This window comes from Anastrepha ludens, chromosome 4 (genome assembly GCF_028408465.1).
Source record: "Anastrepha ludens isolate Willacy chromosome 4, idAnaLude1.1, whole genome shotgun sequence".
Lineage (NCBI taxonomy): Eukaryota > Metazoa > Arthropoda > Insecta > Diptera > Tephritidae > Anastrepha > Anastrepha ludens.
In genome coordinates, this window is record NC_071500.1 from 74,373,442 (window position 1) to 74,391,469 (window position 18,028).

An 18,028-nucleotide genomic window follows, 5' to 3' on the forward strand; every position below is an offset into this window, starting at 1 on the left:
GCATGCATCGCATCCATCAAATCGCCTTCCAAAATCAAATTAATGTGGTTTCTCTGTCAAGCGAGAATATTAGGAATCAAACTGGCCGACTCTGCTGCAAGAAATGCCACCAAATCTTCTGGTCTAACTCTTAATAATCTTAACAAAATGGATTTGAACAACGGCGTCAAGAATACAATAAGCAACCTCGATCTCTCAGATTGGGCTTCACAAGGCCACACCTTAAGTCCAAAGAGACTGACTCCAACTTACCCTGCAAGCGTATCCTCTAACATTCTGAGGCTTTACATCCATCTAAGACCTGGCCAAACAATATTCTCTCACTCTCACCTCTTTACTCGAAGGAGCCCATCTTGCTGTCCATTGCGCGGCGGAACACAGTCGACCACTTGTTATCTCTATGTACCATACGAACACAACGGAATTATTGTATCACAAGGAAGTCCGAAAGCCTCGTAGCTAATATTGCATTTTTTAATTTTTTTGCTGTAATTAATTGCTGTATAAATTGTTATAAATAAATAAAACAATTAAAAAAATCGTATGTAATAGGCAATTTTCAGAATAGAAGCAATAAAAAATTCTGGGTACCATATCTAGAATGGACGTATTTATTTTGGCCTGGCAAATTTTCCACAAGTATAATAAAAAGAAGTAAATAGCGTGACATCGAGGACGTAGACTGAAAGTTCGCCTATGGAGGACAATTTAGTCTTACATTTTCATAAAATGGTACCGAATTAATGAAGAGGGTACTAGTCCAGTGAGAGTTTTTTTTCCTACAAGGCCAGATTTTTGTACGATGTATTTGTGCAAAAACATTCATCTATTCATTTATATGTAGCTGACTTCGTCTGAACTGGCTGCTTTTGTTGCCATGCAAAAAGAAAGAGGAAGCAAAGTTATTTACATCATTAACAGCGGCGGAACAGCAACCCTCGCAAACTCTATATGGTTCGTGTAACAATCTTCCTTCATCGCCCTCAGCTATGCTATAACGCCACAACATCTTTATCAGGACAACACATCATTATCAGAGCCGACAACATTATTATTTTGCATGCTGTAAAAGGGTGCCCATGCAATACTGCATTCTGACATTAGAGGTTATTCGCATTTCGAGGGCGTGTTGTTGAACCTAGCTACTATTATCGACCGATGGCTTTGATGGTATTCTTGCTGCATCTCAGATATACTGAAATGTTCAAATGTTTGTATCATACACATAAATATTGTACATATATTTATAAGTATGGACATACATTAGTCCCTTGCACGATTACGTTAGGTATCGTACTATTACGCTACTAACAGTTCGATGCGAAATAGCATCTTGGTTCTTTGCGAATTTGACAGAATGAGCTATTTTAAATAACGCCAGCACAGAAAATAAACAAATACCTTTGTGTTCAAGTTACTTGTTTGTTAATATTCAGGGAATATTGTTGATACTAAAAATTAAAAGCACGAATAATAATAACTACTATACGTTCGCTAATGTTTCGTCTGCTATTCGTTTGTTTTATTTCTGCGGTGACATCACGGCATATTCCGTCATTCTCATTTGACATCTCTGGTCGCAAAAGAAGCAAATAATAATGGATTTATTGATTTTGATATTGATTGTTTTAAAATCAGGTTTTTGTAATTAAATTCACCAAGCCGGAGAAAATTTTCTTTTACATTTCACAATTCTCTAAATTGCATGCTTTGATATTGTAATTAAAGTGTGCATTACAGAGCAAAAATAATTTTAAATATGTTTAAAAACTCTGTTTCTTGAATAATACTAGTTTTAAGTTTTTTTTAACTTTGATTTCACAAAGGGAGTAATGTGCAACTTGAATATTTATCTTAAGATATGATGTATATCACTTCTGGTACCCTGCACTGGTACACAGATGGATCGAAGCCCTCAGAAGGCATATACGCAAGAATTTCTGGCCACAAGGATAATCTGAAAATGCTCACGGGCATCCTCACAGGCCACTGTAGACTGCGAAGTCATCTGCACATGATCGGGATTTGATCTACGGACTCTTGCGGACTACTGCGAGCAATCCCAGGATACTCCTATACACCTTCTTCTGGAATGCAGCGTTATAGCGCGGAGAAGCTTGTGACATCTTGGCCAGCTGCAGCCAGAGGAAAGGCACAAACGCTTAATCCAACCCAGCTCTATCCTGAACTTAATAAAGGAACTGGATGAGGTACTGTAATGAGTAGAGGGCACAAAAGACCATGAGGTCGAAGTGCAAACCTCATTCATACATCTAATCTAATATAATATCTACTCTTACTGTCAATCCCCCAACTTGAATCCTTCTAGCGGTAAAACTTTTGCAAGGAAAGGAAACAAAAGAAGTGGCAGATATCGCTCTCCTAGAGGGCACTGGTCCTAAGACTGATAATCTTCATAAGTATTAATATAAGCAATTAATGTAAAAACAAAAACAAATATTTTAATGGATAATTTATTGTTTCGTATTATATCTGAGTTAAGGAGACTTTCCTTGCATTTAATTCAGTTATTTCAATTGAAAGCAAGGCACAGGCATTTGGATGGGCATTTTAAAAATATACTTTAAAACTGTCCACTGAGGGCTATTTTATATTCAATCCCTTCGTTGGTTATGCTCGATGTTAGTGAGTTTTATCAGTGATATGTGTAATTAATGGCGAATAAATTAGTCTTCCTATATATTTTTGTGTGTTATGTAGAAAGCAAAAAGTTGGGTACGAGTTATTAATATTCCCACCAAGGAGTTAATAAGTAGCCTATAAGACAGTTGGGTCCCAAATTCTCCATTACAACATTCTTTTGGGCATAAGTGCAGAATAGCGACTGCTCACCTCGGAAAAAACGGAATAGTGGGTGTGATTCGCCTTTTTGGACTGATTTCAAAAGTATATAACATTTATTGTGCCAATTAATAATAAGGGTAGTAGAGAAGAGGAAATGTGGAAATTTCAATCTCTTAAAATACCTATACATCATAAAATACTGAACCGATTTTAACGAAATCAGTATCATTCTATTGTACTGTATTGCATTTTGGGCTACCATAAAATGCAGCGTTCAATTTCAATGTTACATTTTATTGTAGCATTAAAAAGCATAAATTAATATAGTATTTTACTAAGAAATTTGCAATAACAGACGCCGTAATACCAGCACAGAAACAAGACAAACGAAAAGAAGAGGAAGAATGATCGGAAGCAAGTGGAACGCAAAGAAAAACTGCATTTAGAGAATTTATTACCATTCGAACATTATATTGTAGCACGCAGCACTTCATTTTTATCATTTTGTATAATTTAAAAATGACAATATTCACTCATTGATTCACAAGCAAGTAACCTTGCATACATTCTGTCGGATTCGCTCATAACAAAGTAACGGTTTGCGGATAGCCCACCCGTTTTATTTTCTACATCAGGAATTTTTGCAAACGCCCATATTGATGCGGTCGGTAGAGTGGAACCTCCCAATCGCGACGAGTTGTAGAGGCGTGCAATGACGTGTTGTAAGCATGATGCAATGTTATCTATGAAAGCAATTATAAAAAGTGATGTAAATTGGCAGCTTCTCACTCTCTGTGTTGCTTCTTTGTTAATCCGGGTAAGGAGTTTATCAAAAATATTGAAAAAGCAGCAAAAATGTAACTTTTTGAAACAAATGTATATGCATGTTAGGTCTCACTGCTTAATTTTTGCTGCATGTTTTGTTACTCTTATTCGCCGACATTTGCTTTTCTGATTGCGTGAATTTGAGTAAGTATTACAGTCTGTCTAATAGAGGCGTGACCGCCATAACTTGAAAACTATTTGACCACACCGATTTCAACAAACTGCATTATATGGACTTATAACATTTATTATTCGCAATATACGTATTCAATAAAATGTATAGTCATCACCATAAGCTAAAATGGCTTCACATTTTGGAGTCGTACTTTGCGTTAATTTCAATTCAATGCCTGGGATCGTTGTCTTCTTGTAAAATTCAAGGTTAGCTAGTCTGCCAAACATCTACGTAGCTGACGGTAATAATACTTTTTGATACATTTTATTCATCAAAACTGCACTCAAATTGCCGGTAAACATAAATCAAGTTCAAGCGTAACTGGAGAGCTTAAGGGTTCGATGAAGTTGTCGATTATCAGCAGTACACCAGGACCGGCATATGCAACTATCCGTGAATATTAGGTACATTTGCCCAATTCCGTTCTGAATTTGCCTTAGTCCATGCAAGTATTAATATTTCAAAGTGTAATAATGAGAGTATTGGTTTTTTCAGTGCTAGCTTCCCGTTTGCTACTTCATTACATTTGATTGACATTTTTGTGAAAGTGCTATCAAAATGTGTGCTTTTCATAACATTCGTCGGGGGTGCCTCATTGGAAGAAACATTAATTGGGTATTTTTTAAACAGAAAATGTTACGCGTTACCGAAGTTAGCATTGTTTCAGGTTAGTGCATTACAAGAAAACAACTGTTTTTGCGATTGTGTAAATGGTTATACAATAGAAAAATTAAACAAAAATAAAGAGAATTTAACAAAAATGAATTCGACAAAAAGTACAAGTATATTATTTTTTGAGTATAATAGCTTAGAAGGTGTGGGTATCAACACTTATCTCTCATGAATTAATAAATATTTTAATAATTAAGGCGACAACCCAACCTATTGTTTGTAATAGAAATACTCGTACATATATCGCTGGCTTGAAATATTTTCACAGATAATGAAAAAATTCCCAATGAGAAAAGTGTAAAAGCAGTTAAAATAATTTGTGACTGATCTTTAACATTTAATCAGTTTTATTTCTAAAACCAGAACAGATATACACATAAAAATGTGACAAAATAAACAGAATTTGTAAACAAACGACAATTGTAAAAACAAGTTTTATTATGCAATGTATTCGAATTCATTTAAAAAAGTCAGAAATATTAGTTTCGCGAGCTTTTCCTTTCATTGCAATACCTGGTTGGTATATATGAATATCAGTAAGCAATTCAAAACCTTTGAGGTCGCTGTGACGGTAATAATCCTTTTTATAAGTAGTGAATTAGTCGCCAATTTCATATTCTAGTTCATCTTCAGAAGAGTTGACCAGCGAGAGTTGCCTCTTAAGTATTGATATTTTTCTTCATTATTTATGAAGACTTGATTACCTAAATTAATATAGTTTCGACGTCAACATGAATTTGTTTCTGAGCTAGATTAATAATGCTGGTGAACTGAGCAACTGCCGATCGTGGAAGCTCATCCTCTGAGGTATAACCGTCCTATCGCCATTAGGGAAGTTTGTTTTCTCAAAGTCAGCTTCCCCTTAACAATTTTTCACTGCCTATGGACTTACTTGCTCCCACGCTTTTTGAGTGAAATAAACAACATATAATATAACAAATTTATTTAATATACTTTGATAACTCCAAGGCAGAGTTTTTAAGCTGTCCGCTTATAAGAGAACTAAAATATCTTTGGTGAGGGGAAAAAGTGCCCTGTTATGGGAGGGATGTCCGTTCAAAAAAAAAAAACTTTAAAAAATTTCTAAGGATTTTCGCGGTACCGAAGTACATACCTAAGTGGAAAATCAGGCAATCTTTTGAACGAGGTTTATATTTTATGAGCACAGAACTGGAAAAATCCGGAATCAAAAATTTCTAATGGAAAAACAAATGTAAGCAAAATCGCTATTGTTTTAATTTTTAATAAATTTTCATAATTTAATATTTAAGTAAAGTATTAGCTGTATATCTACAACAGAGTTGCAAAAGAGTAACAAAGTTGCAGTTTTTCAGCAAGTATTGAGTAGAACTAACAAGCCCAGTTTTTCCCAAAAACCATCTACCATTCAGAGAACGGATAAAACTGTAAATTACTGCATTTGTGGAATAAAATTAAGACGTACACTCGAAAATATAAAAAAGCTCTGGTATATATCTGTTTCCAGCGAAATATGGTATAAAGACTCAGCGGATTGGACAAAAAACATTACGATGGAAGCTCTTGGAATTTCATAACCGTACAAAGGTATTATTAACTTCAATTAAAGCAAACAAACAGTGCAAAATCCGAATAAAAAATAAATTATGTAAATGAAAATGTGTTATGTCACAGAAGAACTAGAAATCCGGCAGGAAATTCATTTTACTTTTCCAGAACTATACAATTTATTAGTCCTGAAATGTTAAAAGCTAAAATTAAAATTAAGTGATTAATTTGGTGGGTTTTCATTATGTTTTATTGTGAAAATATCCGCTAATATTGGCATTTCGTATAAAATTTTGGCATCAAAAAATATAATAAAAATTAGGCATTTATTGTGCGACTGTTGAAAAAATGCCACTTTCTGAAAATTTAACTAACCTTTAATAACGTACACCATCAAAATGGTCTTAAAAAGGCAATGCAACCCCATTTTTTACAATGAAGTAGGCTTTCCATTACATCTTTTATACATCATTTGTGATATTTCTTTTGGTGAGTGAATTAATTCTGTTTTTTTATTTGTTGAGTAAAATTACTTGTATCTTATATAAATTGTTTATTATTAAGAAATACCAAGTCTTTGTTTGAGTTCACTGATTTTTTATACTTTTATTGATGCGCAATTCTTCACGTGTAAAAGGCGGTGTCAAATTTGCAGCTCGGATTTGGATTTGGATTCTCCTTTAGCGAAAATTATTAAACCTTAAATTTTCGAAACTCAAAATTTCAGCTGTCACACGACCTCTGGGTGTATGTATATTTAAGTGCATAATTACATTAAAACTTTATTTCATTTTATTAATTTTGGCTTTAATCCAAAGTTGTACTTGTCGTAAGGACTTTTTAATATCCCGAAATAAGATTTATTTCTATCGACATCTTTGTTTCAACACAAATCTGTTCAATTATGTGTAAATACGTCTTGGTGTATTTTTCTTAATGACTCCACAATCTGTAATGCAAAAAGAGATATAGACAATAATCAGTGTTCAGTTTTATACAAATAAATAAGCGGGTATAAATATGTTAATTTAATATAATCAATGATGTAAAATAATCATGGTTTTTTCTACAATTTGTGTTTTTCATTAAAATCGTTCGAACTTTGAAACTACCTAACTAAAACAAAATCTTTAAGAGAAATAATCGTCCCATTTTTTTATTTCCTCATATGTACGACTATGTGCTTGTAATCAGCCTTATCATGAGTTTCACTTTCGTACGAAATATTTCACTTTCCACTTTTCACTTAAATGAGTGGAACCTGGAATTTTTCACTGTCGAATATAAATACCCAACACAAATTTCGAATGAAAACAGTGGCCATTTTCAATGTATTTTTTGAATTTATTTAATTAATAATAATCTAGAAATGAATTATTTCTTATAGACTATAAAAACAGATTAAATCAAATATGTTTTATTTTAACAATGCCATTAAAAATAATTCAAACTTATATTATAATTAAATTATTTCGCTTTAAGTAGAAAATTTCATTTCATACTGATTACGAAGAAAGAATATAAGAGTATATAATACTCATTTAGTAATATAGTATTTTGTGAAAGAAAAATCAAAGTTGATGGAATTTGAAAGCGAATTAAATTTCTCCAAAGTTCTAGAAATCGGAGCATTGAAAGCATAATTAGCATCCAGAAAAATCATGATTTCGTAAGCTTCTCTGAGGAATATTGAAATTAATGAAATGATTACGATAGACAATGAAAAATTAACGATAGACAACAACGAAACCGAAGTTGAGAGAGAGAATTGCGATTTTAGGTTAATAAGCAAGCACCGACCTTTTGGACCAAGATACGTTCAAGCCTGCCAATGTACAATGCATAATATGGACCTCCAATAAAGACGCCGTAGACGAATGGGTTGGTGCGTGACTACCTTTCGAAGGTGTACAGGTTCGAAACTCCGTACATGAGATACAAAATGATTGAAAAATTGGGGAATGTACAGGGTGGGCCAAATAAGACCTACTAATGTTAAACACAAATAACTTTTGCAATAATCATTTATTTTGGTTAATTGTTTTTATACATGGAATATATTTCATGGAAATTATTTATGAAATATTACATCAGACAAATGTCCACCATTTTTCTCGATACAAAGATTGGCTCTTTTTAAAGCGTTTTCCATTACACCACATAATGTTTCTGGTTGAAGGCTCAGTATTTTGCTTCAGCTGTCTAATAGTCTCTGGTTTATTAAGATACACTTTGTCTTTTAAATATCCCCATAAAAAGAAGTCGGACGCAGTCAAATCTGGCGAACAAGGTGGCCAAGGGAAATCTAAATTTTTGGAAATCAGACGTTCGCCAAAAATTTCGACGAAATATGGACCGATAACTTTAGTGGCCATAACACCGCACCAAATAGTACATTTAGATGGGTGCAACTGAGATATTGCACAAGTCTGAAAATTTTACATTTGTTTAGTAGATACACAAGCAATAAATGCATACAAATTTCCACGTAGCTCCAGGAAATTGTAATTCTCTCTCAGCTGTCTCCCAGTCTAGTCTTTTAAATTTGGTTCTCCCTAAAACAAATCTTCATTGCAATTGAAAGCATTTTAAATTTTGTTAAAATGTTCAATAAATAATTTTTAACTTTTCATGTAGGGCTATCAAAGTTGATATTCTTATGTGTGAAAAATTCGCAGTGGAATTTATTTCGGTCACTTAAATGACCAAACTCCCTGCGATTTTTTTCTTCGATTCTTTGTACCATACAAGTACATATAATTTCAGGCAACGGCTGTCACGGCTCCGCTGTAGGCGGCACATCTAAGTTGGCTATTTTCGGATAACATTTTCCCATAAATGGGGTTAATTTCAAAATATCGAGTTAAGTTATACCGCTGGACGGAAATCCACTCTAAACAGTGATTTTTTTGGAGTGTTGAGGATTCTGATAAATCACCGAGTCGAAAGTGGATTTAAATTCGGCGAAAAGATGGTGTTGTGTCGGTTTTCCTTTCATGAGTATTTTCTAAGATTACATTTTTTTCGTAACTAAGGATTACGATTACAAAATACTGCTCCTTAAGTTACTTTTGAATTGAAAAAACTGTATCACAGAAATACGACTGTATCACCACTTTCATTTTTATGAAGCAAGAAAATTATCACAATGGTATTGTGGAACGACTTTTTTCAATAACTGACACGCATAGCGACTCAATTAATGTAACGAAAAGAGAACGAACATGTACTAGCGCGTGTATCAGATTGGAACTAGTGGATTTCTTGCAGAGGCGGTATAAATTCCGCCATAGTAACTACCTTAGCAACGTAAAAACGCCGAGCAACATAATCAGGTGATATCACTTATTTCTGCACTATCGCCTTTTTTCAAAATAATATAAGCTTATGTGCCTACACAAATATACTTATGCATACATATGCAAAAGAAATGATATACACTTGTTGGGTGCTTTGAACTTTAACCTATATTTTTTCACAAGCGAGTCTGAGCAGCAAAATCCAGCGTGGCAAAGAATATGGTTCTGATGCTGTTGGCAAAAAAATGGCGCAGTGGGTGAAAATTTTCCTGCCTACTATAAGCATAGCAACTTTTAACACTTTCTACGTATGAGCCTGCTTACATACGTACGTACATACTCGTACAAATTTGCTTGCATATACGTGTATACAAGTATCTGGATATATGCTAAAGACTTCATCTTACGAGTATAGTTGCATTTAAATATTATTATTTTCAACACGGCAAACTAGGTATTTGCATATTTATCTTACATTAAAAGGAAGGTTATTTCTGACATAATGTTATTGTAGAAATATAACAATCAACGACGTTAATAATAGCACATTTTATAAGTGTGTGGATATATGTGTGCAGATATGATAGGAACGAGTAATTATGCAATTACTATGTGGTGAAATAAATACCTATGTCTATGAGCCAATTGGAAGTTAGTGAGGAGATTTGTATTACTTGAGTTCGCGCTTAATAACGGGTGATTTTTTAGCTATTATCTTTTTAAACAGTTGGTTTAAACAACTGACGCACGTTTCGTGTTTTGTTTCACTCTCAAACATCTTCAGTTTGGTCTATAATTTAACCCTGAATCGTCTTACAAACGAACAACGCTTGCAAATCATTGAATCTATATGTATATATAAAAATTCAGCCGTTTTTCGCGTTGTCGTGAACTTTACGGAGAATGGCTCAACCGATTTTAACCAAACTTTGCCACCTTGAAGAGACACATGTGGAGAAGGTTTGTGTTTTGAAATTTTAAGAATCGGATGCCAGGGTCTCGAGAAATAGGCCAAAACGTGGACCCGGGTAACCCTAGGATGTGTTTGTACAATATGGGTATCAAATGAAAGCTGTTGATAAGTGCTTTAATACGGGGTAATTTTCATACCTATTGATGACTAGGGTCTCGAAATATATGCCAAAACGTGGACCCGCCGTGTCTTTGCACCGAATTAAACCAAACTTACACACATTGTTAAATAAGTATTGAAAATGGGTTTCGTAAAGTTTGGTTGTAATTTGGAACACCGGCAACGCGTACAGCGTTCTTTTGAACCAGCCATAATGTCGTTTACTTTTTTAACGCTTGGGGCGGAACTGAACTGTCAAATTGACAGTGTGAGGTACAATGTGTCAATATTTCTTTCTGATTTGGACGCCATAAGGAGAAGACGAAAGTGCAAAGTGTAAACATTTTTTGTGAATTTTTTTGGAGTGGATTTTGGAACAGTAAATAATTTCTTTCGAAATTTGAGAATTTAATGTGAAATCCGAATGTTCAAATGAAATTATGTTTTGTGGATTTATTTTTTCGGTTCATATGCGATAAGCTACTATACACCATGAGTGCAAAAAATGGTAAAAAAAAATGAAAAAAACAAAAGAAATTGTTAAAGGATGCAAAGGAAGAGCACGAAAAATGCGTAACTTTGATAAAAAAAGTAATAGACTTATCATGCAAATTGTCAACAATTTTCAGAAGAAAAGAGATGATTTAAGAAAATCACAACAAAATAAAATAATCCTGACCATGTGGACTTGGGCTTTTAAACACATATGCATCGAAAATATAATCCACAAAATTGAAAAAAAACATGTTTTAAAATCTCAGAATACCATAATTACAATCATGTTTATTACAGTACAAATGCCAAGACAATCACGTAATCATATTGGTCATTCGACAAATAATAATAGGCGCATGAGAAATGCCCGGAATAACGCGACATCAGAAGAACGTCAAGAACAAAATGAAGTAGTCAAACGATTGATGAATAATGTTATCCAAGCAACTATTTTAATTGGCAAATTCAAGAATGAAGACGTTCTAATACCAAGAATTCCAATGGTTCCACCTGAATTGCCATTTGAACTCAAGCGTTTGCAACTGCCCATTCGTTTAGCATTTGTAATAACTATCAATAAATCACAAGGGCAAAATTTAGAAATATGCGGGTTGAATTTAGAAGAACCAATATTCACCCATGGTCAACTATACGTTGGCTGTTCACATGTTGGGAAGCCAACAACATTATATATTTACACAAAAACAAATAGAAAAACAAAAAATATTGTTTATTCCAAAGCGCTTGAATAAAGAATAAAGAAATAAATAATATGAAAATCATATCTTTTTTGTTCTAAACCATATCTATTCTATTTTAGTGTGCCCAGCGAAGCTAGGGCTAGTTTTATTATAAAAATGCGTGTTCTGTTAAGAAAGTTTATCGCGCGCTTCTTCTATTTTATGATCAGTTTAATCGGATAAGCAGAATTGTCGATTTTGGAGTGAAGATCAGCCAGAAGAATTGCAAGAGCTACCAATGTATCCAGAAAAGGTCACAGTTTGGTGCGGTTTATGGGCTGGAGGTATCATTGGACCGTACTTCTTCAAAGATGTTGCGAATCGTAACATATCTGTGAATGGTGAGCGCTACCTTGAAATGATATCCAACTTTTTCTTGCCCAAAATGCAACAGCTTGACTTGCATGACACGTGGTTTCAGCAAGACGGTGCCACATGCCATACAGCACGCGTAACAATGGACTTGTTGAGAGGCGAGTTCGGTGAACATTTTATTTCACGTTCGGGACCTGTCAATTGGCCACCCAGATCGTGCGATTTAACACCTTTAGATTATTTTTTGTGGGGTTATGTTAAAACTCATGTATATTCAGAGAAGCTTGCTTCAATTAACCCATTGTATGACAACATTAAAGCATTTATATGTGAGATACCGGCCGAAACATTGGAAAGAGTATGCCAAAATTGGACTAAGCGGATGGACCATTTGAAGCGCAGTCGCGGTCAACATTTGCATGAAATAATCTTCAAATATTAAATTATATGGACTGTACTATCGATTGAAATAAAAATTGTATGTATTTTTCTGAATTTTACGTGTGTTTTTTTGAAAAACTTTCCTATAGCTCTTAAAAAATAACCCTTTATATTATTTTAATACAAATGTGTCCATTTCCAGCGATATACTAATCATACAGAGAAGTTAACATACATATATCGGTTGTTTTTAAGAGCTTGATAGCTTTAAATAATAATACAAAAAAAAAATTATAATTTGGTAGATAACTTCATGACATTTAATTTTTGAATATAATATCTGGTCAAAAGAAATCAACGGAACTTCAGTTTGAAAACTTTTGCGTGGCATCGCCTGATATTTAAAGCGCTCGCAAATGTATACTAAATGAAAACAAAAACCAAAAAGTCGAATCAAGTTAAAATGAGACAAGCGCGTCGTGTTCGCGGGTGTTTAAAAAACACAGTGAAATGAGAATGTTCCACAGGATCATATTGAAATAAAATAATATACGAATTGGAAAAGGAGAATTAGATGCTGCAGCAAAAATATAAATACTTGTGAAGCCGTGCAGTACTGGCAGCAGAATCTCAAACATGGTCAAAAAAATCGGTATAGAAAGCATCATCAAATCGGACTTAAGCTATAATAAAGCTAAAGATATTATCCATGGGTTTGTGGACCAAGGGGACGCGAAAAAATGTACGGAAATTAATGTCAATTGTTTATGGTGAAAGAAATGTGTTCTAAATGAAAACACATATGTGTTTTCGTATTATATCTCCAGTGGTGGTTTAAATGCGAATACATTCGACATGACAAACATTTACGATTCGCCAAATATTGGCAAATAATTCTATACGAAACTATCTGACTATATTCCAACATTCACTATATTCCAATGGTCGTCAGAGGTTTCTTAAATCTTGAATTTTAAATTTTTGTCATCGTTGAGAAAAATTGGCATATAGGCGGCTCATGCGTGTCCAGTGCGTTCGTTTTATAGAACTTATGAATGAATTTGTTTTTGTTGTACTATACAATATTTTGGCAAGAATGGTAGAACAAAGATTGCGCTTTTCTAATTGGCTGCAATGTCATGTCCCGAGAATATGCAAACAAAAGGAAGGGAACTACTTGTTTTTGAAAAGGAAGAGTGAGCGAAAGCAATATACGATAAACTACCCAACACAAAAAATTATACACTCACTTTCTTGTCACGGTGTCAACCGGTTAAAAATTAAAAAATAATAATTTGCAGGTTTTATATTAATTTGAGCTTTTACAATTTAACACGCGACTTTCGTTTTCATTAGTCTGTTTAGTTTAAGTCCAACAAATCACATTACTCCCAAGCCGGTATCTTTGAATTATCAAAAACGTGTAATTTCTTCTTCTTTTGTTTGTTTGTTTAGTATGGTTAAGGTACCTGTCGTCACATTTGTCAAAATCGCGAAAAAAATTACTATTTTGAAAAGACACCAGTTGGGGGTTTGCCAGTTTTTGATGTGGAAACTGCCTTCGCCATGAATTAAACTTACATTCCTATCGAGCTTAATTAATTCCTCCACTGTGCCTACACTGTCAAGCATATCATCAAGACAATCCGCTCGAATGCCCTCAGATGCCGATTTCGGTAATCCTCTGCATTGAAGTTCTTACTACTGGGTGAGTATGGCCCAGGCATGCGCACTAAAATCAAAAATGTGTTTTAGTCATGTCACACTATGAGTTTGATGTTTTTTTGTTGAAACCTAACTTAATAAGCACTTTTCGTTATGGAATTGTTTGATCCAAATTTATTCGGTAATTTATTTACAGCAACTTTGATAAAATATTTATTTGTATTTCGCACATTCCACCAATTAGGAATGATAATCATGTAGATAATATTTTAAGTATCTAAAATACTTACACCAACAAATATGAATCATTCCCAATTTAACGAGAAACTAAGTTTTAATTTAAGTTAGGTAAGTGTTTTAAGCGGTTTATTAATTTATATCTTTATCTATATCTTTAGAAGGCATTAGTTTACCCCTTTACGATCGGCAACTTTCTACGGAGCAAATTTAGCTTTTCGGAGTTATTTCTGCCTTAGTGATTTAAAGCAAACATTGGATATTAGAAAACACTGAATTTGTTGAAACCGATTTATTGTGTTATGTATATATGACGTTATAAGAGTTGAAAATTCACTCTGTTGCCGGGTAATGCTGCTATTGTTTCTATAACGCGTTACTGGCAACTCGAAATACCGTCGAATCGATGTCAACGTTTTGAACATACAGTGTACCAATGGTGAGCTGCTGCCGAAAATACACCTTTAGACAGCAATGCCATAAATTGTGCAGCGAGGCAAATCCCACTTCTCCAATCTATTAAGAGTCCCAAATGTCTTGCAGTTTTCCAGCGCAAGACACTTACGATAATAGATAACGCATAAACTGTTCTGATTTTGATTATGAAGACTTCAGTACCGATGATGCGAGTAAGCTCTTCGGTCCTTGAGCCGTTAAAATAGACAATCGTTGAAACTATCGAGATTGCAGGAAGCGAGGAGCTTTTTCATGGCAGAAATACACTCGAAAGTTTGCCATTGCCTGCCGAGGAGCGACCGTTATTAGAAAAAACTTTTTCTTTATTTTGGTGTTTCACGGAGATTCGAACCTACGTTCGCTCCGAATGGTAATCACGAACCAACCCTTACTTATGCTTACATTTAGTTCATTTATATGGCTTAATTAATTTCGCAGTGGGGAATATCCCAAAATTAGTTTTTAATCACATATATTGTACAAAAAAATGCAAATAATTGCAAATTTAATAATCAAAAATGGGAAAAGTTGGTATTTCTGCCGATAGCTCTTTTAGAAAATCTAAGAGGGAAAACTTCCATGGCAGTGCCGAATCTTTCATTCTGCTTTTATAACTTCACCATTATAATTAATTTCACTTTAATACCGACATACATACATATGCATATATCTAATCGCATATCATCTTAAAATAGTATGGTATTGACAACAATGTTTATATACATGTGTAAATTGCAGTGGATAATTTTGAGTTCATATTACCTTTATACAATACTCGTATGTTATGAAGCACAATTTAAAAGTGAATTGAATTAAATATATTTAATACCTCAAGTAATTTCAGTTTTACCTTTTAATAGGCTAACAACTTCGCAGTGCAATTTTTCAAAGTTCCAAAAACCTCTATTGCCAAAAAATAACTGTACTTCGGATGAAAATTAGCATTAATATATGTATTAATAGCATATTCGACTTAGATATTCATTAAAGATTGGAATACTCAACTGATCAAAAACTTAATTCGTACTATAATTATGAGAAACATTACCACCTCATAACATCGTTTGATGTACGATTCACTGTTCAAATTTTGCTTTTTAATGTAAAATAGGTCTTTGAAAACCTTCCTGGGGCACAAAGTTAAAACTTATATAAGTACAACTTCTGTTCTCGTAGCATATGGTGGTATTATTTAAAAATTAGTTATTTCCACATTTATTTCAATTAAATCAAGCAAGTGTACTGTGTTTCTTCTTTACAGCACGTGCCAAGAAGTTGATCACAATTACTCGCAGCACTTACACTTGGAGTCCCTTGAACTTCCCGGGCTACGAGCACCATGTGTTGCACTAAACTTGTAAAAAATGTATTACGCTTTTATTGACTTTACTTCAAGTTGACTAGAGTTCGATGTGCTTGAAGTTAATATAATAGTTTATTTTACATTTGATATGCTCTCACTAAGTTTTGTCATGAACTTCGGCAAAAGAAGCATCGAATACATTTAAATAGCTGCCCGAAGCTTTCGCTGTGATTTACTTACATAAAGGTTGGAGTTCGATTAAATAAGCAACATATAAGCACACCTGAAAAAATAAATAGCGACGAAGAAAGCGTAAATAGAAAAAACAAAGAAAGAAATTTCTGAGTTAAGGCGGAATCAAACTTTAACGACCGTATACATTTAGCTTTGACGTTCCCTTCGCATTAAAAGAAGAGTGGAAGTTGCAACAACGTTTAGTTCCAAAATGGGGAAATTGAATAATATATTACTATACAATGCACTTTATAGTACATTACGTTGAAAGATTTTAAGGAATTTGATTTAGTTTTAGATTGTTACCACCCTTGAAAAATTATGATTTTTAGTGTAGGCGCTCCCAACTTACATTCTACTAAAGAGTAATTAGTGCACCCCTAACCGAATGGGTTGCTGCGTGACTACCATTCGGAATTCAGAGAGAGCGTAGGTTCGAACCTCGATGTAAGACCAAAATGAAGAAAAAGCTTTTTCTAATAGCAGTCGTCCCTCAGCAGGCAATGGCAAATCTTCGAGTGTATTTCTGCCATGAAAAAACTCCTCATAAAAATTATCTGCCGTTCGGAGTCGGCTTTAAACTGTAGGACTCTCTATTTGTGGAACAATATCAAGACGCACGCCACAAATAGAAGGAGGAGCTCGGCCAAACACCCAAAAAGGGTCTACGCGTCAGCCGCCGCAGCCGAATGGACTTGTGTGTGACTGTCATTCGGTAGTGCCTGGATTCGAGATATAGTCATTAAACAACAAATCACTGGCTCAATAAGGAGCTCGGACATACATAGCAAGCAGCTTCAAATTCAAAATTTTTATAATAAATGCAAGCATTTTTCTATGGGGTATTCCAATAGGATCTTAAAAATAGTAATAATAATTTACAAATCTATTAGCTCCATGTTATTAAAAAATTTATCATGCAGCATTCGCAAAATTGATGTCAAGAAGTCGGACATCTCGCACTATTGCGATTGTTAGGCACTTTAAAACGGGGAATCCCTCACTTAATTTTCTCTCTGTAGAACAGTGCAACATAATAAATTAAAGTAAAATTTCCGTCGTGTTTTGTTGAATAAACGTCCAAATAATAAACATGGGTAAACAGCGTGGACAAAGCTCAATTCAAGTCAGAAATTTCATTATTAGTATCAGGAAAAGGTTAAAACCATTCGGGAAATCGCAGAAATAGTGAATAGACCCCGGCGTATAAAACGTTTCAAATAAACAAAATCAGTGGAAAATAAGAGGAAATGGAGAAAAATCCAAACTTGAGCGCTCCTAAGCTCGCAGCAGAAGTCGCCCAACATCTTAATATTAACTGCAACCCCGAAATTACGACAGAATAATTATAATGGACGAGTTGCACGAAAAAAACCTTTCACCAACGAGATTAACTGGTACAAGAGAATAAAATTAGCAAAGCGTCATGAGGATAAGGATTTCGAGTGCTGGAAGCACGTTTTATTTGCAGATGAAAAGATTAACATATCTAGGTCAGACGGACAATCATATGTGTGGAGAAAACCTAATGAAGAGTTGCTGGAAAAAAAATTACGTCCGATAGTTAAGCATGGGGATGAGTGGGTAATGGAATGACGTTGTATGTCCGCTGCTAGTTCCGGAAATTTGTGCCTCATTGCGGGCAATATCAAACAATTATGATAGAAAATGTGGGCCAAAATGCTGAATAAGGACAATTTCCAGTACTATGAAGACAACAGTCCCAATCATAAGGCACTTGATGTCCGTCTATGGCTTATGTACAACTGCCCTAAAGTACTTGAAACGCCTCCACAATCTGCAGATATCAATGTAATTGAACATCTA

General features: G+C 34.2%; 1 protein-coding gene across 4 annotated transcripts in view; it reads right to left on the minus strand.

Moving 5' to 3' along the window:
• LOC128859833 (cell adhesion molecule Dscam2) overlaps positions 1 to 18,028 on the minus strand; it is a 196,392-nt gene that overhangs the window by 110,681 nt on the left and 67,683 nt on the right. For all 4 annotated transcript variants that reach the window (XM_054096935.1, XM_054096936.1, XM_054096937.1 and 1 more), the window contains exon 2: positions 6,380 to 6,953. In XM_054096935.1, coding sequence (XP_053952910.1) covers positions 6,380 to 6,431 — 52 coding nt within the window. In that variant the 5' untranslated portion in view covers positions 6,432 to 6,953. The remainder of the gene's footprint in view (positions 1 to 6,379; positions 6,954 to 18,028) is intronic.